General features: G+C 56.7%; 1 protein-coding gene across 4 annotated transcripts; it reads right to left on the bottom strand.

Annotated features, from left to right (window-relative positions):
• Positions 1 to 79: 79 nt before the first annotated feature.
• Positions 80 to 24393, bottom strand: PALM (paralemmin). 4 transcript variants are annotated; one of them, XM_019716024.2, is made up of 9 exons: positions 24178 to 24393; positions 13429 to 13480; positions 12961 to 13041; positions 12656 to 12786; positions 10541 to 10667; positions 9225 to 9246; positions 7990 to 8049; positions 5467 to 5598; positions 80 to 2061 (listed from the first exon to the last, which is right to left on the bottom strand). In XM_019716024.2, the coding sequence occupies exons 1-9, from the start codon at positions 24180 to 24182 to the stop codon at positions 1529 to 1531; spliced, it is 1143 nt and encodes a 380-aa protein (XP_019571583.2). In that variant the 5' UTR covers positions 24183 to 24393; the 3' UTR covers positions 80 to 1528. The 4 variants fall into 4 exon arrangements, with proteins under 4 accessions (XP_019571583.2, XP_019571582.2, XP_074193469.1 ...); XM_019716023.2 differs by having other exon boundaries at positions 7990 to 8052; positions 24178 to 24316; XM_074337368.1 differs by lacking the exon at positions 24178 to 24393 and adding an exon at positions 23899 to 24030 and having other exon boundaries at positions 7990 to 8052.
• Between the last annotated feature and the right edge of the window lie 302 nt (positions 24394 to 24695).

Here is a 24695-nt window from a genome sequence, read left to right as displayed (position 1 = left end):
CTTCAATCCTGGGCGGGGCCCCACTCCCTGGCCGGCCACACCCTCCCACCCAGGGAAATCCAAGAACTGCAGGACCCGGGGCTGTTCACACGGTTTATTCGCTTCTCTGGGAAAGTCAAGAACACAGGGCCTGTCACACATCAAAAGCAGAAGGGCAGCAAGGGCACTTCAGCGGAGGCTTGCAGCTCGAGGACTCAGTGACTGGAGGGAAGGGGTCCACACCGCTGCTCGGGGCCACTTCAGAGAGGACCTCTCCCACCACCAAGGGGCAGAGCTGAGATGGGCCTGGGCCCTGGAGGCAGCCCCTGCACCCCCCGTGCTGAGGTGGGGGCAGTCTGGGCCTAGTCACCAGGTGGGGGGCCTGGTGGTCCCACAGCTCGCACAGGAGAGTCTGTGAGTGTGGGCATGAATGCGCCTGCGACCTGGGAGACATGTGTACACATCCCAGGAGGGGAGCCCTTCACCCCTTCCAGGGAGACAGAGGGTAGGCTCCCATGGGGCTGGGAGGCCAGTGAGTGTCTCCTGCTGCAACTTAGGAAAGCTCCCTGCTCCAGGCCTGCCCCCTCAGCAGCCCAGGAGAGCTGGCAGTGGCCGATCTCTAGGGTTTGAAGTGTGTGGGGGTGTGGAAACAGGATCCTGGCCCAAGCTGGTCAGAGGAGATGCAAGGGCAGCCCCCCCCAGAATCACCAAATTAGCACCAGGAAGGAGGGCCCTGTGGGGGTGGGAGCTCAGGATGAGAAGAGGTTTACATGGCCCCACCTCGTGCAGGGGCAACTTGAAGACCCTCCCCTGAGCCGTCCAGAAAACAGCGCAGTGGGCATGGAACCCTCCTGGCTGGGGTTGTGCCCCCAGGGCTCCCTCTTCCCAGGCTCCATAATCCACTGACTGCGCCCACAAAGAGCATAGAGGGGGGCACATCAGGCTGGGGGTGTCCAGAGGGGCCTAGTCTCCACTCCAAGCCCTAGAGCCAGGTCTCTGTCCAAAGCTACCCAATGAGGCACAGCCTCACCCCAACTGCCTGAGATCCGGCTGCCAGAGCCTTGGCTGAGGAACCCCACTTCCAGGGGCTGAGCAGGGAGAGTAGGCCCCCAGGACCCCTCGGCTCCTCAGGCCTTCTATGGCAGGATGTCCCCTTGGGGACCTCATTGCAGGTGGCAGGAAGGCACGGGCAGGAGGCCCAAAGGTGGCGGGCTGGCCTGGGGCTGGACAGAGGCCCCGGGTTCCATCAGCCGGGACCACTGTGGGGAGAGCCTATCTGTGGAGCTGCCGGGACACGGCGGGTGGGCCTCCTCTTGGGAAAAGTGTCTCTCTCCTACCAGGTGCATGGCTCAGTGGTTTAGGGTATGGTGAGGGGGTGACGGGTGGGGGACCCCTGTCCCTCTCTTTCCAGTGAAAGAAAACTCAGAAGGAAGATGTGACAACACAGCGTGTCCTGGGGCCCGTGATCGTGGGTGGAGGGAGGTCAGGCGCTGCCGGGCTGCGGGTGTCTGTGGCGTGAAGGGCGGGGCCTGGGACTGGGGCAGGCGTATCACATGACCGAGCAGCATTTACAGCGCTGCTTCTTCATGTCGAGGTCCTGGGTGTCGCTGGCGGGGGCCTCAGGCCCCACCTGGTTCTCTTCCCTGGAGCCTGAAGTGGCAGGGGGCTCAGCCGCGCTGCCGTTGGGCGGGGCATCCGCCTTCGGCTCAGCCGCGTCCTCGATGACCACCAGCTCCGCGGTGATGGTGTCCTGCAGCCCCAGCACCTTCTGGGTCTCTGCCTCGTCCTCCACATTCTGGTAGCCCATGAAGATCATGGTGACCGGGGGCTCCTGGCCAGGATGGACGCCCGGCAGGCCTGACGTGGCCTCACCTGGCTGTGTCTGCACCCCGGTGATCTCCCGCCGGGAGGGCGTGGTGGTCCGCACGGCCTCCTCGGACACCCCCCGGGTCTCCGCTGCCCTGGCCAGGGGCCCTGCCTCGCTCAGCGTGATCTCGTCCGCCTTGTGGATGAGTTCGTCCACCTCGGAGGAACTCAGGGGCTGGATCCCATTCACCGCAGCGCCGTCCACAGCGTGGACCACTGGTGGGGGGAGAGAAAGAGTGAGACCGTGGACCACTGGTAGGGGGAAGAGAATGAGGCCCGAGGGAAGGCCTGACAGGTCTGCAAGCGACCCTACAGGCTAAAGAGAAAATCATAAATTAAATGAGACGGACAATGTAAGCTCCGTATTGGGATCTGTGGACACAGCCAAACTGGCGCACAGAGGAAAACTTATGGGCACAAAAGCACTTGTTACAAAGACAGACTGGAATTCAATGAATTGGGATGTTATTGTCTTGTATTTTGAAGCATCTGAACTTTGCAAAGTAGCTGTGTTTTTTGTTTTTCCCTCCTTTGAAAAGAGGGTGAAAACGAAGTTGAGAGAATGAAGTAATTAGCTCTAGGTCAGACAGCTGGCTGGGGCGGGCCAGGCCTGTTTCCCTGACCTGAGGAGTTGCAGGCATCCTGATTTCTCCCTTCCTCAGGGTTTATGTGATTCATCCCGAATTAAATTTAATTCATTTGCCCATTCTTTCTTGTTTTCTTGTAAATGCCCCAAAGGCTACAATTTCTCCTCTGAGTTCAGCTTTAGCTGCAGCCCATGGATTAGATTACCATATTCTCTTCCAAGTGTAAATATCTTATAATTCCTATTTTGACTGATTGCTTCTCTTAGCCAAGATTTATTTAGAGAATGTTTTAAATTCTGGGGAGTGAGGGACTGGTCTGAGAACACGGAGCACAAGATATAAAGATTGCAACGGTCCTTATAACCACCTCTGTAGCTCCGGACATGGCCACTTTCTGAAAGTGCTCTACCTGTATCTGACAAGAATGTTCATTCTCCATGAGTCAGAGTTTTATAAGTGCAGTCAGTCTTTTTCCCCCCAACCCCCTGAAATCAATCTCGTTAAACGCATTTTCCAAATCTCTCCAACTTTTTTGCTCTGTCACTTTCTGAGCTGTGTTGCAGTTTTGAAGGACAGGATTTCAGCACTGGGCAGAGTCCTGGCCAATGTGTGATGCTAGTCTCAGATCACAGCCTGAAACTCCAAGAAGCACAGCTGCCTGGCTGTTCAGGGAGAAGGGAGGGACCCACCGGGGCCCAAGGACTCGCCTCCACCTGGGCCAAGGGTCAGGGTTCCATTTCCTGACCTCTGGCCAGAAGGAAAGTGCTCTCAACTTTCAGTTTCCAAATCCCCAGGGAGGGTGTCCATGCTTCAAGGTCTCGCAGTGACTTTGGGCTGGAGGCCCAGAGGGTGGGTGTGCCTGGGTGACTCAGAGTCAAGCTGAGTATTTCCCACTGGCCACTGCCCCAAGATCTGAATCTGAGTCCTTGGCCGCCATGGAAACAGATCACCTTCCCATTGCTAAGCAACCAGAGTCCAGTCTGACGGGTCCTGACACCCAGGGGCTGGGCCAGGCTGATGAGAGTGGCCAGAGGGAGGACATTCTGTGAGCACAGGAATCTCCTTTGCCCCTCATCCCTGTGCAGTCATTTTTGCTAAGGAGACAAGGCAGCTCAGACTTGCCCAGGACCACGCAGCTGATGAGAGCTGGAGTTGGGACCCCACCTGGGTCTGTGCCCCAAACCACAGCAGAGATGGACTGTGACAGGACCCCATAATAACATTCTAGACATCCCAGAGGCCCAGACAACAGCTAAGAACATGAGGCTTTGGGAATCAAAACCACAGTGAGATGTCACTTCACACCCAATAGGATGGCTATAATAATAATTAAAAAGTGAACAGTAACAAGTGTTGTCAAGGATGTGGAGAAATTGGAACGCTCATGCACTGCTGGTGGGAAAGTAACATCGTTCAGCCACTGCAAAAAATGCCCCGCAGCTCCTCAGAAGGTTAAACTCAGAGTCCCCAAATGACTCAGCAATTCCACTTCCAGCTATCTGCCCAACAGAAGTGAAAACATATGCCCACACAAACTTATAAAACCAGAAGGTGAGAACAACCTAAATGTCCATCAACAGATGGCTGGATAAACACAATGTAGCCCATCCAAACAATGGAATATTATTCAGCCATAAAATATGAACATGGATGGACCTTGAACACACGGTGCTCAGTGAGGGAAGCCAGACACACAAGGCCACACAGTGTGTGATTCCACTTATGGGAAATGTCCAGAACAGGCACGTCCACTGACAGGAAGTGGGTTAGTGGTTGCCATAGTGGGGAGGGGGACTGACAGGTTTCTATTTGGGAAATGAAAACTTTCTGGAATTAGATAGTGATGGTGTACCATGTGGTGAACATACCCAAACTCACTGAATTGTGCGCTGGGCACTCCATGCACAATCTTCTTAGAAGGGCAGTGTCTTTGGACTCACTAATGGACTCCAGAGCTGAGCTATGCTCATCTAAGATTTGACTCAGGAGATTGGTTCTGTGAACTCCATTCCATGAAGAGAGCAAATGTTTACCTTGATTTTGAATGTACCTTTTTAATATCTTCTTAAAACATATTTTGTTCACTAACATGGGTTTGTTTTCTTTTACTAGCATCACAGTAAATATTGCCTAGAATTTCCCCCTCCCCAGCATCTTTATGTATATCCTACAAGTCATGCCAAAAATGAACAAAAGTTTAAATGCCAAGATGTTTATGAAACTGCTCTGTAAATACTGATAAATTGCACAGTTTAAATAAGTTTTCCTTATTAAAAAAAGAGTGAATGTGATAGTATCTGAAATATATTGAGAGAGAGATGTGTTTTTGCCCCAGGAGCCCCTGCTTCTCCCCGTTCCAGGCTCCCTTGTAGGTGCCTCCCACAGCCTGTTCCCCTCCCAGCCTCCAGAAGGAACCCTAAAAACCAAACCAGATCTCATTGTCATCATTGTCATGCCCCTGCTTACCACTCCCAAGCCTTCTCCCTTCCCCTTCGTCCACTCTGTACCAGCCCCCTCAGGCTCCTCTTGGTTCCTCCAGCCCAGCAAACTCCATCCCACCTCAGGGCCTTTGCACATGTTGTAGCCTCTGCCATATGCAGTGTTCCCCCATGGCCTGCTATACATCCAATGAGCTCCTACTCACTTCCCCCGAGGAGCCCTCCTAGCCCTGTTCCCATCCTGCTAGACTCACTCATGGCCCCATCTACTCTATGGGATTTTTGTAGCCTCTACCACAGCAGTAATTATTCCAACGAGTTGTTTGTGAGCTGGGGACTAAAGAGCTGGGCTTGCTGGAGGGGCAGTCCTAACAGGGATTCAATTTCCAGAGCCCAGCCCGGCATCTGGCACTCAACCAGCCTTCAAGGCAGGTCCCTGGGGTGGAGGAAGGCCGGGGCCGCGGGTCAAGCTCTAAGCAACAATGGGCTGAGGGCAATGAGAGCCTGGCCCTGAAGCAACGCTGTGAAGTCGGATGGGGGTCAGGCTCTGGCTCAGGCTGTGAGAGGGGCATCGGGGTGGGGTGAGGGTTGCGTACCTTTGATCTCGTCCTCGTAGACTTTGACGCCCTGAGGGAGCGGCTCCCGAGGGAGCACGGTCGTGCTGGACAGCACCCGCGTCTCCCCGGTCACCTTGTCCTTCTCCACTGTGATCTCGACCGAGTACATGGCTAGCACGAGAGGCACGGGTTACGCCGCGGCCGCCACCCAGGTGCCCCCCTCCGGGCTGCAGCCAAGCCAGGGAGAGGAGCCGGGCGCAGAACCAAGCAGCGGGGACGTCCCAGGTGCGTCCCTCCCCAGCTCAACCTCCTTCCGTGGCCCCCCAGTGCCCTGGCAGGAGGTCTGGACGCCTCTGCTCCACCCTAGGCCCTTCCTTGCCTTTCCCACCCGGTCTGGAAAACCTCGAACTCTCCCGTTTGCTCAGAGGAGCTAGTGTGCAGAAAGGGCTGCCTTGCCCACGGTCACAGCCACAACTGGAACTTGAGGCAGCAGGCCAGGCAGTCCTGGACCCCCGCGTTATCTGTTCTTCATGCCTCTTTTCAGTTGCCCATCGAACTTGTCCTCATCTACTTCTCTATGAAGAATGGATAACTCCCTCTTGAAATAAGTGAATGTCATTATCATTAGGGCCACCACAATTTGATACCCAGCATCTCACCCCCGCTCTGTAGAAATCATTACCACAAAACCACACGGGACCTCACCCTGAATTCCAGTATCACACCGCCTTCTCTACCTTCCCCTTGGGGTCCCACAGAAGCCTCCAAATCACCACGCCCAACAGCCCCTCCTAATCTGCGCCCTACACCTGCCTCTTCTGAGTCTTCCCAGCCCAGTCAGGGCAGCTCCGTTCTCCCTCCTCTCTCTCTTCCACCCCCTGCTTTGTCCTTCTGCAAATTCTGTGGGTTCCACCATCTGAACATCCGGAACCCACGCGCTTCTCAACACTTCTGCAGCCCATGCTCTATTCTCCCCACAGCCACCAGAGTGCGCCCATGAACACCTGAGTCCGGTTTAGCCCTCAAACCCCACAGCCTACCCTCCCCGAAGCCACCAGAGGGCGCCACGGAGCACCGAGTCGGCAAGTCCCTGTTCTGCCCCACCGCCCTCCATGGCTCCCACGTCCCTCGTGGTAAAAGTCCAAGTCCTCCCGTGTGCACGACCTGCCCTGTCACCTCCTTGCCCTCACCAGCTCTCTCTCTCCCCGTCACTCATTTTGCTCCAACCAATACAGGCCTCCGTGTGTTTCCTCCAACACTCCAGCCGGGGTCCAGCCTCAGGGCCTTTGCACATGCTGTGCCCTCTGCCTGGACCTCCTTTCCCCCAGATGTCTGCATACCTTGCTCCCTCACCTCCTTTGGGTCCTTGCTTAAATGTCACCTTCTAACTTTGCTCTCCCCTGAGTCTTGTCATTAAAATTGTCCCCTCTCCAGCTCCACATGCGCTGCCTTTTCTCCATAAGTTAATTGTATGGGCTGTCACCCCCATCAGAATATCAGCCCCCCATCCCCCAAGCTGTGTCCCTCATGCCTGGCACACAGCAGGGGCTCAAGAAGCACTTGTTGAAAGAATGAATGTTATTTAACCCCAATTCCCTATACAGCCTAACACCCCTTCCTCCAGATATACAGTTGGGCGGGCCGTGCACTCCACAAGGTTGCTGGCTGAGGGGACAAGTGGAGGCACCTAATCTTGGTGCTGGCAGGAGCTGGTCTAACTGGCACAGAAGCCCTGAAGGCATCCGCCTCTCTGGGAAACGCTACCCTCTGCCTCCTGCTCCCTGGGGCAAAACTCACCTGGACCCTGCAGCCCTCTCCTTTCCCGGCTGTCATCACATCCTGGCCACCCTGACCCTCAGAGGGTCTTCACCTCCCAACTCGCTCCACTAACAGCAGCAGCAGCAGCAGCAAGAAGGCTCTGCCATCCGTTATGACTCATCTTCACTTGGGCTCACTTCTGTGCCAGCCCCAGATGTGAGGTCACTGCAATCCCACCCCTCCTGCAGGTGGAGACTGAGGTGCCAGTTGTCAGGGGGCACAGCAGGACTTTGAACCCGACATTGTAAACACGCAGCACTAACCCTGTCTCTCCCTGCTTCCTAGAAGCACAGAAATGACGGAGGTCCATCTTGGTCACCTCCAGGGACAGGGCCCTCACTCCCTCTCCTGGGGCACCTGAGGATGGTGGAGGAGGGGGATTTGCAGCGGGTGTGTGAGGGCATGTTTGAGCGTGTGCGCCACCTCTAACGGGCCCCGGGAGCGAGAGGTGTGGTTAAGGAGATGGAAGCCATGAGGAAGTGATGGGTTAGAGCAGCCATGCGAGGGGGCCACCTTCTCGGGGAAGCCAGGCTGGCATGTGACCAAGGCATCAAAGCAGAGGGGTGCCCAGGGCCAACCCCAGTTTGGAGCCATGGCCTCGGTCCAGCCACCACCCCATAACCACAGCCCCTATTGAGGGTGCATATGCATCTGACTTTGCTCTGGTCCCTCCAGGCCCCCAGGGCCAACACTTGGCCCAGGACAGTGGCTGGACACGGGAGCCAAGGTTGGGGGCTGACCCACCTGCCTTCATCATGGTGGAGCCTTCGACCATCGTCATGGGGGAGTTGGGGACATGCTTCTCTGCTTGGTGTGCAAAGAGTGGAGAGAGAGAGATGAGGGTCAAAGGAGAGAAGACTATGCAGCCCCCCAGACACCCCTAAACACCCGGACACCCCCCAGACACCCAGACACCCTCCAGACACCTGGACACCCACAGACACCTGAACACCCCGACATCCAGACACACCCCCAAATAACTGGACACCCTCAGACACCTGGACACTTGCCCACACATCCGGACAACCCCCCAGACACTTAGACAACCCCCCCAGGCACCCAGATACTCCCCCAGACACCCAGACACCCCACAGACACACCTACACAGATACCCGGCCCCTCCCCTCGTGTACGCATGCACCCAGACCCCTCCACATGCCCAAAGGCCCCCAAACACACAAGGAATCCCTCCCCCACAAAACACATCAGCTCACAGTCTATTTCCTGTCCCTCAGCCCAAGTGATTTTCACAAAATCCCTGAGAGGCCTGCGTGGATTTTTTTTTAATTATAAATTTTTAATTCCACAGTAAGATAAGGAGACACTCTCCTTATGAATAATTAACATACAAGAAATCAGGCCAAAGACACTTCTGGCCACCACCTCCAATCCTGGCTGATGGCTCTCCTCCCACACTTTAGATATGGAAGTGGACAAGTTTAATATATGTTTTAAAAATAGAACTTATGTTAAATAATTTTAATATACTTGATGTATTTAATAAACTATTATATTTGTACATAAACACATATATTTAAATGTTCTATACACATGCAAAATATTTGCAAATATGTATATTATACCTGTAATAATTGGGAGGGGGGCATAAAGTGGGTCCCAGAGCTCAAACTTTAGGTTTTTTCTGGTCTGTTTCCTGGACCCTTGCCCTTTTAAATGGCACCTGATTCCCCAGCAGGGTGGGGACCTTGTTCTCCCAAGCAGCCCTCTGAATTCTCGCCCCCACAGACCTTATTTTACCGATGTGAAAACCGAGGCCCTACATCACCTGCCTAGGAGCTCAGAGCAAGTGGATGTGGGACATAGCGGGTCAGCCAAGCCCAGGCAACCCCCGCGTGAATAGCACTGACCCAGAGCCTCGGCTTGGGGCTAAGACCTCATCAGACATGCCCCGGCCCGCCATCCCAACTTTGGCCACCAGAGGGCGCCGAGGCCCCAACCGCCCCTTCCAGAAGCCGTACCTTTGGGCGTGCCCACGGGAGTCTGAAAGAAAGAAAGGAGAGGGGTCAGGGGTGCCAGCGCCCCCTCTCACTGACCAGGTTCCCACCCGTGGGGGAAGGAGCTTGGGGAGGGCCTGTCTCAGCCATGACCTCATCTCAGATGCATCTTCTCCTAGACCCATTCCCTGTCCCCCCAACCTGTGATAGCCAGATGTCCCTGCCCTGCTCAGAAGCATCCGTGGCTCCTGAGTGCCCCAGAATCCTCCTTGATGATGCCCGGGGTCCTGTGTCACTAGATCCCTGCCCACCAGCCTCTCCTTCCTACCCCCCATCTCTGGTCAGCTTCCCTGGCCTCCTCAACACATTCCTCTCCCAGGGCCTTTGTGTGGCCCCTCCACCTAGAAGGCTCTTTCTCGGATTTCTGCTTGGCTGGCTCCCCACTTAGATCCCTGACCATGCAATCCAAAGGAGATCCCCCCATCACGTGGTAGTCCCTCAAGTTACCTAGCCAGCCAGTGTCTGTCTCCCCTGAGGCTATCGGCCCGGCCCATGCCAGCACATGGTCTGTGCTCAGTCAGCCTCACTGAAAGCCCCCTCTCATCTCATGTCTATGCCTGGAGAACTCCTCCTCAACCTTCAAAACCCACCTCCTCTGGGAAGCCTGCCCAGCCCTCTCATGAATCAGATGCCCCCTTGGGTATCTGGGGTGGGATAACAAGGATGGGTAGGAGGAGAGGAGGAGTGTCCCACAGGCCCCTTGAGTTTTGAACTCAACAAAGGTGGTTGGGAGACTCCTGGTTTCGCATGGACGTACTGTGGCAACCATGAGCTCAGGAGCCAGCGTTCTAGTCTGGTTTTAACAAAACCTGGTATAGACATCAAGCCCTAGAATAAACAGCTAAGCCAATAAAGACACCTTATTGTGTGGCTTTGAGCCCATCTCTCAACCTCTCTGGGCCTCAGTTTTTGTCTTCCATCAAATGGGGACAGTTCCTTCCTGAAAGGGCTCTCATGAGGTGGTACCTGGAATGTGTTCAGCATGGGTCAGGCATGCGTAAGTGCTCAGTAAAGTAATGACAACGATGACAAGTGGTTGGCATTCATGGAAAGCTCCCTTTGTGTCGGATCTTGTGTAAAGTGCTTGTCATCTGTGGATCCATTTAACCCTCAAGACATCCCCAACACATAGGTGCTCTTACCAGTGGGGAAACTGAGTCCCAGAGAGGCAAAGCCACATGTCCCAGGTCATACGGCTGGGAAGTAGCAGGCTGGGATTCGAATGCAAGGGGTGCTAAAATCTGGCCACAGCAGGGGTGGGGGCCCGGGTACCTCCTTACCTGACGAGAATTCAGTACCATCTCTGCCTTCTGGGCCTCCTTGGCCGGGCTCGGGGTTGCCACGTTCTCCTTGGTGGTGGCTGGGGGCACGTCTGCCTTCTCTAGCACCTCAATTTCCTTCTCCAGCCTGAGGGAGGAGGGAGTCCAAGGTGGCAGCCCTCAGCAGGCCCTTCCATGAGGCCGGCACCATTCTGGGCATTTTCTGTATGTACAGGGACCCCTTAACTTTGATGTTTCCTAACACCCGGTGAGGTATTCTTGTTACTTGCCCTCACTTTGGGGAAACTGAGGCCCAGCGTGAAGAATGCACATAATCAAGGACCTGAACCCAGGCTGCTCTATCCACCCGTCCCTTCACGGCCCGTGCCACTGCTGACTTCATTCGCTTCCAACTGCCTCTCTGTTTTTCCACTCAAATACATTTATTTTTAACAGGAAGCTTTATCTCTCCAGGAAAGCTGGAAAAACCATGTCACTTTCCAAGTATCCAAAGATAATAGTACACCTAAACCACATGCAACAAAGCCAGTGCATTGAATCCTGCCCCACAGCCAGATGGCTCAGTTGGTTAAAGTGCGAGCTCTGAACAACAGGGTTGCCGGTTCGATTCCCACATGGGCAAGTGAGCTGCGCCCTCCACAACTAGATTGAAGACAATAAGCTGCCGCTGGGCTGTCAGTGGGGCAACTGAATGACTCAGTTGGTTAGAGCGTGAGCTCTCAACAAAAAGGTTGCCAGTTAAATTCTTGCTTGAGATGGTGGGCTGTGCCCCCTGCAACTAAGAATGAAAATGGCGACTGGACTTGGAGCTGAGCTGCACCCTCCACAACTGGATTGAAGGACAATGACTTGGACTTGGAGCTAATAGTCCCTGGAGAAACACACTGTTCCCCAATATTCCCCCCCAAAAAAAAAAAAAAAAAAAAAAATTCCTGCCCCAGCCATCACCCACCTGAGGGACAGACAGGGTGAGTCTGCAGCCCCTCAACACAGTGAGCCCAAGTCAGCAGGCTAGACACAGCTAGAGTCAATCTGGAGGGCTTCCTGGAGGAGGTATCCAGGCAGGGGACACTGAGTAAGCAAATGACGGTGGTGGACCACCGAGGAGTGGGTTACCCTGAGAGGGAGAAAGCCAACACCCCCCAAAGCAGTTTGACAGTATGTGTCAAACTCACAGTAGAGTTCAAGACAGCCCCCCACCCCCAGGGCTGCACCCAGAGGGTGGTAAGTAAAGGAGCCACTTTACCCAGCCCCCAGTGGCCGGTAATTCCCTCAGGCTTTTCGACCTACCCAGCATGTGCTCCTCCACCCGGCCACCCAACACCTCCACACAGGCCTATCTCAGCCTCCAGCTTGTTTGTTGGAATTAAGATGCAGAGGTCCTTTCTGCTCGTTCACAGGTGGGGAAACTGAAGCCTGGGGATGGAAATCCCGGCAGACACCTCACTTTCTTCCAAACCAAACACATCAGGGCAGGATCCGAGGTCCCCACGGCAGGGCCAGCCTCAGGGCTATGGCCCGGTTGTGCTTTGGGACTTAGGCTGCTGCTTGGCCAAGTGCACATGGCCAAGTGCACATTCGGAATTTTGGCCGTCACTTCCCTCTGCCCTGACCCTGCTGACCTGGAGCTGAGCCTGGGCCTCCCGCCTACCCTACCCGGAAGCTCCAGGCCTTTTGTCCCAGCCCTGGGGGGATGGTCACTTTCCCCAGCCCACGCCCCCTCCTTCCTGCAGGCCCAGCTGCTGATGCCTCTGTGGTCACCATTAGAATGGAGCTGGGAAGAGCTCGCGCCAGCCAGGAAGCCCCTAGGGAGGTGGCTGCTGGCAACTCCCATCCTTAGGGACTCAGAAATTTGCCCTAACCCCACACCCCTCATGCACCTGCTTTTCTGGGGTGTCAGGAGAAGGGAGAGGTCGTGCAGAGCAGCACATGGCCCCCGACAGCCTACGTTGCCTCCCTCAGTCACCTGGACTCTGGTCACATGCCTGCACGTCTCCATTAAAGTAGTGAGGTTTGACTCAGTTCCCCCATCCCAGCCTTTAGGGGTCCTCAGGGCCTACTACTCGGGCCGTCCCACCTCAGACTGTGTGCAGGTCCCAGCGGTCCCCCACCCACCTGGAGATGGACTCCTCCAGGATCTGGGCCTTCTGCTCATCCTCTTGCATCTGTCTTCTCATGTCCTCATCCCCCTCTGAGGTGGCGGACGGCGTCCCCTCCAGCAGCCAGCGTTCCCGCAATGCCTTGGACTGGGGGCAACAGGGGTTGGGGGCAAAGTTAGGGTCAGGGTCTGGGTTAGGGTCGAGGTCAGGGTCACCTCAGCCTTCCTGCTCCTCCCGACCCCCGTATCCGGCAAGACTCAGGGTCCCTGGGCACTGCCACCGCCCCGCCCCCTACAAGGCTAGGATCTGCCCATTTGGTACCTTCAGGTGCTGCAGCTGCCGTCGGTCATCCTCTAGCTGCCGCCGCTTGCTGTCCATCTCCGCCTGCCTCTTCCGCTTCTCCTGACCAAACAGACCAGACTGGCTCAGGACTGGGCAGGGGGCCACGGAGACCCCACCAAACCCACCCAGGGCTCTACCTACACAGACCCTGCTTTTACTGTAAAAGGCACTCACTTGGCCCACTGGCTTCCCACCTGCCTCCCCAGCCCATTCCCCCAGCCTTGGCATAAGGGCAGGGTTCTACTATACACCAGCCTCAGTTTTACCACCTGCATAGGGGGTCTAAGAGCTCACATTCGAAGGACTGAGGGGTTCTCTATGTTTTCATTTGTGGGAAAGTGCCAGCAGGCACTTCTGAGTCGCAGGGCCTCAGGATGAGTGTGGGGAGCCCCTGAGACCCCAGGTCCTCCCACTGGCCACACCGTGTGAGGGGCAGGAAGAACTCACTGCAATGGCCTGTAGCCGCTCCTGCTGGGATGTGGTTTCTGTCACCAGGACCCTAAGGGGGGTGGGGACAGACAGGGTCAAGCAGGAAGGGAGTCCACCCCACCCCTGCTTTCGGCAGATCTGGTTCGAATTCCCGCCCTGCATCTTCCGGGTGGGTGACCGAGTTTCTCTTCTGTACAGTGGGACCCTTCTCTGCCCCCCTCAGAGGCAACACCATCCTCTCCATCCACCCTTCTTACCTCATTAATTCTCCCCGCAAACCCTACTGCCACCCCCTCAGGGCAGGACCAAGGGATGAAGGGAAGGGTGAGGCTCTGTCTAGGGACTCAGGAAAGGTTTGGGGAGGAGAGGACATTGAGACTGGGCTGTGAAGGGCACATGGGGGTTCATTGGCCTCTAAAGGCAAAAGGGTGTTCGATGAGCTGTATAACCTCCTTGCCCAGACTAGGAGGCTGATCAGGACAGCCTCCTCCTGGCCCTCCTGCCCACCAGGCATTCTCCAGCCCTGGGGGTTGGGAGACAGGTCTTGAACTCTGCCCCAAATCGTGAATGATCCTGTAACCCTTCTGGGAGGACTGGATAGGAGACTCAGTCTCCTGGGGGCACTGTGGGGGGTCTGAGCATGGGGTGCTCCCTCTCCACTGCTCAACTCCCCCTTCCCAACTCTCCCCCCCCTCCCCGTCCCACCCCCGCCCCCCGCAAGCCTCTTATCTTCACAGGGTCTGAAATTACAGACCATTCTTTGGTTCTGCTGCCACACCCAACACTCCTTGACCTTGTATCAGAGCCCGGAGCCACCCGGTGGCCTCCAAAGACCCTCCACCACTCTGGGCCTCAACGTCCCCATCTGTACAGTTGGAGCAGACACCCCAGTTCTAAACCCTTCTGTTATGTCCCCCTCCCCCTGTGTGAAACAGAAGTCCAAAGTCACAGTGTGAGAGTCCAACCCCAGCAGAGCCCCCGCCCCCGCTTTCCCCCCAAGGGCCACTCCCCAGGATCTATCCTGGGCCCCCGTGCCCCATCCGCCCGCCCCACTCAGGTTCAGTTTCCTGGCCTCACTGAGACCTCTGAAGTCATCTGGCTCCCACGCCCCAGCCAGGTGACCCCACCCAGATCTTCCCTTCCTGGAAGGTGACACCTGCCAACTCTGTGCCTCCTCAGGGCCCAGCAGTGCCAGCTGCACCCTCTGTGGCTTCCTTCTCTCCTGCCTTGGGAGGCCGCGTTTGGCTGGGTGGAGAAAGGCTTGACCCACCTACCCAGCTCACGGCCCTTCATGAAGGGCCAGATCAGCTAGGCCCTGGGTCTGCCCCATCGCTCTGTGTGATGCAGGCAGGGTGCCACCCCTGTGCTCCCTACATAGGCCCATCCCCTCACTTCTTGCAAACCCCACATTTCCCATCCCAGCCCAGGCCTCTACCATTACCTGCCACCTCCCTGGCCCCTGACAGCCCCCTGTCCACCCCACAACCAGAGGGAACACCTCAAAACGAGAATCAGACCCTGTCACTCTCCTCCTCTAAAGTCTCCCCGGCTCACATTGCCCCTTGAGAGAAACCCTGAGGTCCACATAGCCTAACCCCCACTCACCTCTCTGCCCCTGCCCCCTCTGCTCTCCATCTCCCTCACTCTGTTCCAGACATCAGGACTTCCTGGCTGTACCTCGACTGCACCAAGCTCATTCCTACCTCCGGGCCTTTGCACTTGCTGTTCCCTCTACCCAGTGTGCTCTTGCCATGGCTGGAAACTGAAGCCCAGAGAGGGCAAGTGTGGGGGCAGAGCCCCAGAAAGTAGTTTACAGGCTCTCGGCCTCACGTGGAGGAGTGCTGGCTCGGGTAGTAGATGGCCGTCAGCTGTGGCTGATTGGCCGTCAGCTGTAGCCAGTTAGCCAATTAGCCGCTAATATAACTGCTGCGGCTACGGAGGAGAGTAGAGGAGAGTGAAAGAGAGTCGTCGGTGGGTTGCAGACAAAAGGGACAGCAGGTCGCACGTCCAGTGAACCCAGTCTCCACTGAGACCGTAGTGGTATGACTCCCCTACCTATGGCTCCGTGGGTGTTCCTTTTTGGCCTCACCATATCCTGCGTTATGTGGGGAGCGGGACCAGAGACCCTGCAGGCCTCCCCGCACGACAGCAAGTTACTTGCCCAAAGTCACACAGCTAGTTAGTTGCAGAGCCGGATTCAAACCACAACTGCCCAGCTCTGGGCCACACAGACGCCTTCCCTTTTCTCAGCTCTAAGTAGGCCTCCAAAGACCCTTCCACCCAGGAAGGAGGCAGAGCTAGGCAAGCGGGCATATAGTAGCTTAGAGCTCAGTGCACGCAGGGCCCCTGTGGGGGCAGAGCCCCAGAAAGTAGTTTCCAGGCTCTCGGCCTCACATAGACAGGTGCTGGCTCAGGTAGTAAATGGCCATCAACTGTGATTGCATGGCTATCAGCTGTGGCTAGTTGGCTGTCAGCTGTAACCAGTGAGCCATTGGCCACTAATATAACTGCTGTGGCTACGCTAGCAGGGAGAGGAGGAGAGAGAAAGAAAGAATGGGGGCTAGCAAGAAGATGGCGGCTGGGCTGGCAAGCGTGGATGGCGGTTTGCGGACAGTGTGGATCCAGCCTCCAGTGAGAGTATAGTGCCGCCAGAGAGAATATAGTGGTATGACTCCCCCATCTATGGCTCCGTGGGTGTTCCTTTTTGGCCTCACCATATCCTGCGTTCTTGTATGGGGAGCAGGAGCAGAGACCCCGCAGGCCTCCCTGCATGACAAATGGCGCAGCAAGCGGGGTCTCCCGCACGACAGCCCCACTGGGCAGAGGGACTGGCCGTCTAATGCCAGGTGTCCAGAGCGGCGGTCAGGTGGCCATTCGGGCCAGACACAGGGACACAGGGACACAGAGACGGCAGTAAGGCCAGCTTCCCAGGCTGCAGACAAGGCGGGCAGTGTCCTCGCTTGGGCAGCCTGCCCCTGCTGGCCGAACCAGGGCAGGGGAAGGTCAGGCGAACCCAAGAGAATTTCCATCCTTCCCATCCGCGTCTCTGTCACAGCCCAAGAGGCTCAGGCTGTGCAACCTGCTTAAGGCCCCTTCTCAGGCCCAGGGGCGCCGGAGCCGCCCTGCCCCGCCCAGGCCGCCGCCGCCGCCGGTAATGGATGGCGGTGCCCGGGGGAGGCGGTTGTCTTGGCAACTGCGCCGTCCCTATGGTAACGCGGAGGCCCAGCACGCGGGGGTGGGGCCGACGCCACGCAACTCCCGCCCCCAGCCCGGCTCTGGGGGGGGCTCAGGGGCTTCCCGCCCTGGGCTTGAGGGGCTGCCTAGATAGGGTGGGAGGCAGAGGGGTAAATGGGTCTACCCCGCCCCGGCTGTTGGAATGGGGGTTCCCTTCTGGGTTTAGGGGCGCCCGTCCAGGGAGGGGCTTCTAACGGGGAGGGGTCTGGACCCGCTCCTGGTGCGAGGTAGGTCAAACCAAGATAATGCTCAGCATCGTAAATCCGAAAAATAAAACAAAATAGGACCACAGAACCCTCGTGAAACAGCGACAAATAAGAACACCTTCCTCGGCGCACCCCACCTTCCAGGCGGGTCTCAGCCCCACTTTACAGGAAGGGAAACTGAGGCTGGGGTGGAGGGAGCCTGTAAACGGCATTTGCTACGCGTCCATCCTGACAGTCCTGCGGGGCGGGGGCGGGGGCGGGGGCGGGGGCGGGGAGAATTACACTCGTTTTCTCTGTGGATGAACAAGCTGCTAAATGGTGACGTTAGCGCCTGCGCCCAGACAGGCGGACTCAGCAAACGGAGCACAGGGTCTCCCTGAGGTCTGGCAGGAAGAGGGATGCTTCAGACACTTCACGAGGGCTCTGTGAGGGAAGCAGAGGCCAGATCACAAAAGATCTTACGCGCTGGGCAGAGAAGCTCAATTTTGGCAAAAAAAAAACGGCATGAGGAGGATTTAGAGTAGCGTGGCAGCTGCCACCATTGGCTGTGTGACCCAGGGGGAATCACTGGTGTCTCTGAACCTCCAATGGCTCCACTGTGCAATGGGCCACAGCTCGTAGCTGCTGGTGGAGGGACATACCCTCCTCCCAGACGCCTACCCTCAGGGCTCGCTGGCTCCTGTCGTTGCGCGATTATTTTTAAGGCGCCTGGAGCAAATTGTGGGCTGGCGCTGCGATGTGGGCGGGGCCCAGGACAAGGCGAGGGCGTCGACTCCCAGCGGGTGAGACAATCCCGGCTCCAGGAGATGAGCTAATGAGGCCCAAACCCAACGAGCCCAGCAGAGGCCTCAGCTTTGTGGGACATTTATTTTGTAAAGGCCCAGAGAGGTTACACAACCGGCCCAAGGTCACCCAGTGGGCAGGACAGGCGGGGCAAGAGGCCGGTGAGGGGATCGTCCTTCCAGAGCCCATTTCCCAGCAACTCCAGCCAGAACGAGGGGGTCCCTGCTCAGGCAGGCTCAGAGCCCAGCGCTGTAACATTCCTGTGCTAATTGAAAGGAAACAGCTGACAACGACCTTGGCAATGGGGGTGGGGGGACTGGAAAAGGGAGGTGACAGAGTCACGAGGGGCTGGGAGGTGGTGGTGAGAGGGGGAGCCCTGCCGCTCAATGGGCCCTTTCCCCCACTGGGAAGGAGATGTAGTGGTGGGAAGTCCCCATGCCACCCTCTGGTTCCCAGCTCCCTGTTGGACCTTTGTCTCCCCAGAACCTTCCTGGCTCCGAACCCCCTCCCACAGCTGCATCGCCCTGAGTAAACCTCAGCCTCTCAGTCGCCATTCAAGCCCTCCTCTGTTTGCTCCTTGCCCTTCATGAGCTTCTCGCCTTCCCCTTTCCTGTCTCCACCTCCGAGCACAGCTTATGCATAGCCCCCCTCTTCCAGGAAACTTTCCAGGGTCTCCTGCCCTCATCAGGTAACCCCCCCAGGACTACTACTGTCACTGCTGAGGTGAACAGCCCATGAGGCACGAGCTTACTAGAAGGTTGAAGGCAGAGAGACATCACCCCCATAGTGAAGACTGAGGTCAGAACCGGCCACAGACCCAGAGGAGCAAACCTGTTGCCTATTAACCTGGGCTCGGGAGGGGGAGGACATGGACCCTGCCCTGGGCCCTCGAAACAGGAAGGGCAGTGGAACATGGATGGAGGCACTGAAGGCAAAGGCATTCCCTGAGGCGGGATGCAAGGCAAATCCAGCTGAGAGACCAGCCCTAAAGACCCATGGTTCCTGCCCAGCCCTCACTCTGTTCACACTCGGACATCCCAGACCAGTCCCCGCCCCACAGCCTTTGCACTGGCTGCGTCCCCTGCTCTTCCTCCACCCACAGGCCTCAGTAATTCCTTCAAGCCTTTCCTCAGACATCAACTCCTCCTTTAGGCCTCCTCTGACTTCTCTAATTCAGTTCCACCCCCAAATACCCCCGCCAGCTCTCACCACCATGCAACACCCTGGGCTTTTACTTATTTTGTTTCTTTATTTCCCCCACAAGGACAGTAAACTGTCTCTTTTTGTCCCTACCATGTCTCCACACCCAGGACACAGCAGGTACGCAGTAAATGCTGAGATTTTTGGACTGGACCAGCAAGTCAACTAGGGTCTTTCAATATTCAGAGGAGGCCCCCACCTAAAGGTGCCCTTCCCTCATCATATTCCTATCACCCACATGGACCGACCACGTGGTCTATGACCATTTCCTTTTTTCTTTTTAAAGAAACTGTCACATTTATCTAAAACAGGACCTGGGCTCCCCACATCTAACAGAGAACAAGGGACAAGCTCCAACTACCTCGGAAGTGACTTTACAAATTAATATATAAAACAACCCAAATATTCATCAATGATGAATGGACAAACACAACACAGACCGTCCACACACAGGAGTGTCACTCGGCGGTGAGAAGGAGGGAGGCGCTGACACTCGCCACAACGTGGATGGACCTTGAACACACGGTGCTCATGAGAGAAGCCAGACACACACAGTGTGTGATTCCACTTATGGGAAATGTCCAGAAGAGGCATATCTACAGACAGGACGTGGGTTCACAGTTGTCAGGGGCTGGGGTGGGGAATAGGGGGAGGAACTGCTGAAGAGGATGAGGTTTCTTTCGGACATGATGGAATGTTCTGGAATTTGATAGAAGTGATGGTTGCACAACTCTGTAAATTACCAAAAACCACTGAACTGTTTAAGTGGGTGGATTGTGTGGTGTATGAGTGGTATCTCCACACAATCCACTGGTAAAAATAAATATATACATTATATGTAGCAGAAATGCTGACCTTCTCACCAAGAGCCAGGTCGGGGCCAGAGCTGGGGTCCCGCCCACCCTGTGGTGCATCGTAAGATCTTGCAGGCCTTGCCCTGAGACTCCCTGATCAAAAGATTGAGATACAAACAGACCAGGGAATCACCTGCCCATCATGTGGCCTTCAAGGCCCCCTGTTGATGCCCCCTACACTCCCAGCCTGGCCCTGTCCAGGAAGCGACTCCACCCAATCTGCCCTTACTCTGGTGCTTACCTAGTCTGCCCACCACAAGTTCTGGGCTCCCCTCCCGATTTCCAGCCTAATCCAGACTGTCCCAGTGATGGGCTCTGACAGTCCCTGAACTCCTGCTTGAAAGCCTTAGGCAGGAGACAGACAGCCCAGCCTGATTTCATACTCCTCAGACAGGAAGACTTCCACTCAGCCATCCTACACTGCACAGGGTCCCTTTGGCAGCATGGCCAGGGCCCCCCTAGCTTCCCTGGCATCCAGAGACTGGGCTGCTTTTCTAACCAGGCTGGCCTGGCCCTGTGGGCAGCCCTGACACCACGAAATATGAAGTTGGATCTATGCCCAACCAAATGTTGGGCCCTGGTCCCCTGGCTCAGTATTTCTGCCTGAGTTGCCCACACAACCCCTGTCCAGGCTCAGCCCTGACTGGCTCCTCCCTGAGCTGCCCCTCCCCAGCTACCAGAGCCCATTTCTGGTGCCTGACATCAGCCCTCGCTCCTTCCCTGCTCAGACGCTATCGATGGCTCCCCATGGCCCCAAGCTGGGGACTCCAGGCCTAGCAGGATCTAACCTGAAGAACACAAACCAAAGCACTCCCTTCTCCCAACACTTTTCCCCCTCTGGGCCTTTACACAAGCCAGTCTTTCCACCAGGTACTCCGGTCTGCCTGCCTGGATAAATGTTTAAATATCTTTCACAGAAAGTATCCCTGAAGGAATGGATCAGGAAACCCTCCCCCACACTTCATAGAAGGCCCGCCATGGGCTCCTGCAGATCCCTCTGATCCTGCAGGGGGCTAGGATGGTCAGCAGGGAGCGTTTCCGAAATGATCAGATGAGAAGCTTCCTGGAGCAAGGATGGATGTAAACAGGGTCCCAGACTTGAAAAAAGTGATGTGATTTTTTCCCCTGAACATTAACCCATTTCCCATCATCAAAATCTTAAGACCCTTGAGGGTGGGCCTCATATGGGGCTATGGGTGGTGCTTACAGCATCCAAAACCGTGCAGCACCCACCCCTCTTCTAACTGAACCCCACCCAGGAAGGGTCTGGGTGGGCTCATGTCTCCAATCACCAGATGTGAAAAGTGAGTCCTAGGGAAGGCAAATGACTTGCCCAAAGTCTCATAAGGAGTCAGGACACCTCCTTTCCATGCCCTACTCTGGAATTAGCACTCACAGAAGAGGTCTCTAGGAGGAAGATGCAGGGTCAGATGCCCCCAGGGACCCAGGCCACAGCCAAGGCCACCAACTAGGCTGAAAAGCTGATGCCAGGATACTGAGGAACCCCGCAGACTACAACCTCTGGGACACAGGAAAGTACAAAGACCCCCTCCCTATGTCCACGTCCAACTCCTGCCCTGGCAGCTAAGAGGGCCACCCAGAAATCCCAGTCCCACCCCTTTCCAGCTGTGTGGTTTCAGGCATGTCATATCACCGCTCTGTGCCTCAGTTTCCCCAGGGCTGCTGTAAGGATCCAGCGAATTCACACAAAGCACTCAGAACAGGATGTGGGTATAGAGCAAGTGCTCACTAAATGATTGCTAAGTAAACAAATGACACTGGTACTTCACCACCATCCCATGTCCCTGCCATCACCTCCAGTGTTAATCCTCAATGTTCCTTCCCCTTTACCTCACTTACTGTTTAAATCAAATGCTTGTTTTAGAAGGAAACGCTTCATTGTTACCAAGCCTGAGAAAACCAGAAGCCACTGCCACAAACATCAGAGTAAAAACATTGAAAAATAAATAGATACAATGAAAATAAAAGCTTGTTGTTCAATTATCACTAGATACTATTGCTTTTTAACTGGCTGTGCCTCTCATTAAAAAGGGAGATGAGCAAGTGTAAAAGATAGCAACCAATGGAGACTTTCTCCTTGAAGATGTCCAGGCCTAAGGGGGGAAGGAATCTGGGAAGATCCTGTCCCAGGTTCCCTCTTCTGCTCCAGTCCAGGGCGCACTGCACTCACCCAGGAGAGCACTTGGACATCTGACAATGGCTGCTCCAAGCTAAAATATCCTTACTTTACCAGCCAGATCCTGAGGTGCCCAGAGGAGCAGCACCTCCCCGGGGGCTACACAACAAATCCTCTGCAGGGCAAACTTGGCACCCAGCTCTTGAGCCCCACCCCCCAGGAGTGTCTCCACGTTCTGCCACCCCCACCCTTGTCCCACCTTTGCAGCATCAGCCATCTCTCTCATGGCCTTGGTGATTAGTTACTTGCTAGTTTTTGATAATTCCTTAAATTCTTAAACTAATGAAAAGTAGTTTAATCCTTAAATTGATGAAATTTTGTCAGATTCTCACATTTATTTTTAAAAGAAACTTTTGGGCACCACCATAAGCTGCAACCATTTCCCGTGACTCTGGTGACAGAATCCTTGGAAACGGGATGAGGTGAGTGATGCGTTCTAGTGGCTGTTGCCTCTGTGCCTGGAACCTGCCTGTTCTGCTCTCTTGGCAAAGGACGAGGGGCAAGGGACAGGTGTTCCAGTAGGGTCAGCACCAGATGGAGCCTCTTCCCACCATCGTCAGCCCAAGTCAAGCACTGGGGATAGGCTTTCTCTCATGGCTATTGAGGCCAAGTAACACCAAGTCCCATTCCACCTCTGTACCCAGAAAAGCCAGTGATCCACCTAACAGGGGGACATGGTGCCACATCTGACCCATAATCCATAAGGCATAGGGCAGGGCACCCTACTTGTGCTATGTGACCCTGGAGCAGTCCTGGCCCTCAGTCTCCACCCTGAGAAATGGGTGGTGGGAAAGGAAACAGTGGGGTCCAACCACAATATCTCCCCATTCCTTTACTCTAGGTGGGCGTTTTCCTTGCTTTTCACCCCTCATCCCCTGAGGCAGCCCCCCCCATGGCCACACCCTGCCCAGGGCCTGCTGTCATGAGGTCCAGGGACTCCCCTTGGGCCCAGGGAGCAGAGCAGATAAACAAGTGGGGGATCATAGTGCAGACAAGTCCAGGCTCGGGCTCCCCTGAGCCCCTGGCTGGGCTCCCAGGGCGGGTGGGGAGCAGCCAGGCCTTTGTCTGGGTTTTCAAAAGCAGAGGACACTGGGTGTCGCCTTCCCAGGGCGGGTGGGAGGCGGGGGCTCCCACCCAGCTGAGGGTGTGGTGGTTCACTGGTTAACCCCTGGAGGGAAGTTGTCTGCTCAGAAAACACACCCAGTGGGAAGTGCAGGGAGAGCAGGACTGGCCAGACCTCTATGTTCAGGCCTCTGGTCGGGTGGGGACCTGGCCCAGAGCAGGGCAGCTGTGGCCCCCTGCACACACTGGGCACACTGCCAGTCCCCAGACACCTACTTCCCACTCCCCGCCCTTGCAAACACACCCCACAACCTCCCAGCGCCCACCTGTGGTAGTGAGGGCGTGGGTGGGCCACCCTGACACCAGGAAGAATGACCCTGTATCTGAAATGACCACGCATACTCACTCATCGCCTGTAAAAACCCTCGGCTGCCCAGCAGCTCCTCAGGAACCTGACACAGACCCAGACCACCCACTCCATTCGAACCAGGTGCCAGCGGTCTCTTGGCTACAGCATTTGGGGCCCCATCTTGGGGACACTGTCCCGGGAGGTAATCAGCCCCAAGCTCCCCTGTTGGAAAGCACCTGGACCTCCGGTCTCTCACATCGCAGACCGGAAGCCAGGACACAAACCCCCTCCCTCCAGCGGCAAGTCGGGACATCTGGCGGCTGGACTGGCCTTAGCAGGGGCTCCCTACAACACGCCAGACCCTTGAGGAGGGCAGCCAGACGGAGGGAGGGCTGGCCGGTCCGTGAGTCTAGGAAGCAGAGAGCAGCGAGGTCAGGCTGGCGGAGGGGGGGGGGGACTCAGCTCAAGGCCTGGCCGGTGCAGTGGGACGGGTCGCTCCATCACTCCAGGGCGCCCGCTACGGAGCCCACAGGTGGCGGAGGGCCGGGGCTAGCCCACCGGGCGCGGGCAGAGCACGGGCGGGGCGCGGGCGGAGACACTGACCTTCCCTTCCCAGTGTCCTGGGCTGCCCCCAGCCGCTGCTGCCCGAGTTCCTACGAGGCCGTGGGCCGCTGGGGTCGGGTCGGGGTGAGGCCTCAGAGCGGATGTGGCCCAGCCCTGGTCCCGCCCGAGCTGAGCTGGGGGTCCCGGAAGCCCCTCGCCACCTTCCTCTCCACGCGGGGCCGTGACACCCTGGGTAGGGGGATGTAGTAGGGGCCTCGCCCCTCCCTCGGGTCCCCAACCCGCCGAGTCCCCGGCCCTGGCTGGAGCGCGCCTACTCACTCCATTTCCCGCTGAGGTCCGGGTGGGTCCGTGATGCTGGGCGGGGGATGGCGCGGTCAGGGGTGCTGGGGATCCGCGGGCTAAGGCCTGGGGGCCTGGGCAGCGCGGCGCAGGGGCGACGGCACCCGCCCTGGCATTGCTCCGCGCGCGGCTGTTTATTGTCCGGGCTGCGGGCGCGGGGGGTGGGCTGGGTGCGCACGTCGCCGCCGCTGCCACAGCGTTTCTCTGCCGTTCTCCTCCCCGCCTGGTCCCCTCCCACCTCCCGGCGCCGCGATCCGCGCTGCGCCTCCTGCCGGCCGCTGGGGCTGCCGCAGCGCCCCCATCCCCGCGCGCCGGCCTGGCCGGAACCTCCCAGGAGCGGTGTCCCGTCCCTCGCTCCGAATCATTCATCACATCTCCGAGAGGGGCTGATGCTGGAGGCCAGGCGGGTCGGCGCTCTGGCTTGGGACCTAGCCGTGACCGCGACAAAATTCCGTCTCTTCCCAGGTCCTGGTCCACAGGGGGGAGCGGGTGGGGAC

This window comes from Rhinolophus sinicus, linkage group LG07 (genome assembly GCF_036562045.2).
Source record: "Rhinolophus sinicus isolate RSC01 linkage group LG07, ASM3656204v1, whole genome shotgun sequence".
Classification (NCBI taxonomy): domain Eukaryota; kingdom Metazoa; phylum Chordata; class Mammalia; order Chiroptera; family Rhinolophidae; genus Rhinolophus; species Rhinolophus sinicus.
This window is presented reverse-complemented; position numbering and strand designations above follow the sequence as displayed.

What these genes read in the sequence shown, in the direction of transcription:
- PALM (XM_019716023.2), bottom strand. An exon ending in GGCAGCTGCAGCACCTGAAG is followed by an intron (nt 12,787 to 12,960) that starts GTACCAAATGGG and finishes TGTTGCCCCCAG; the next exon opens with TCCAAGGCATTGCGGGAACG. An exon ending in CTCCACCATGATGAAGGCAG is followed by an intron (nt 5,599 to 7,989) that starts GTGGGTCAGCCC and finishes CTCTCGTGCTAG; the next exon opens with CCATGTACTCGGTCGAGATC.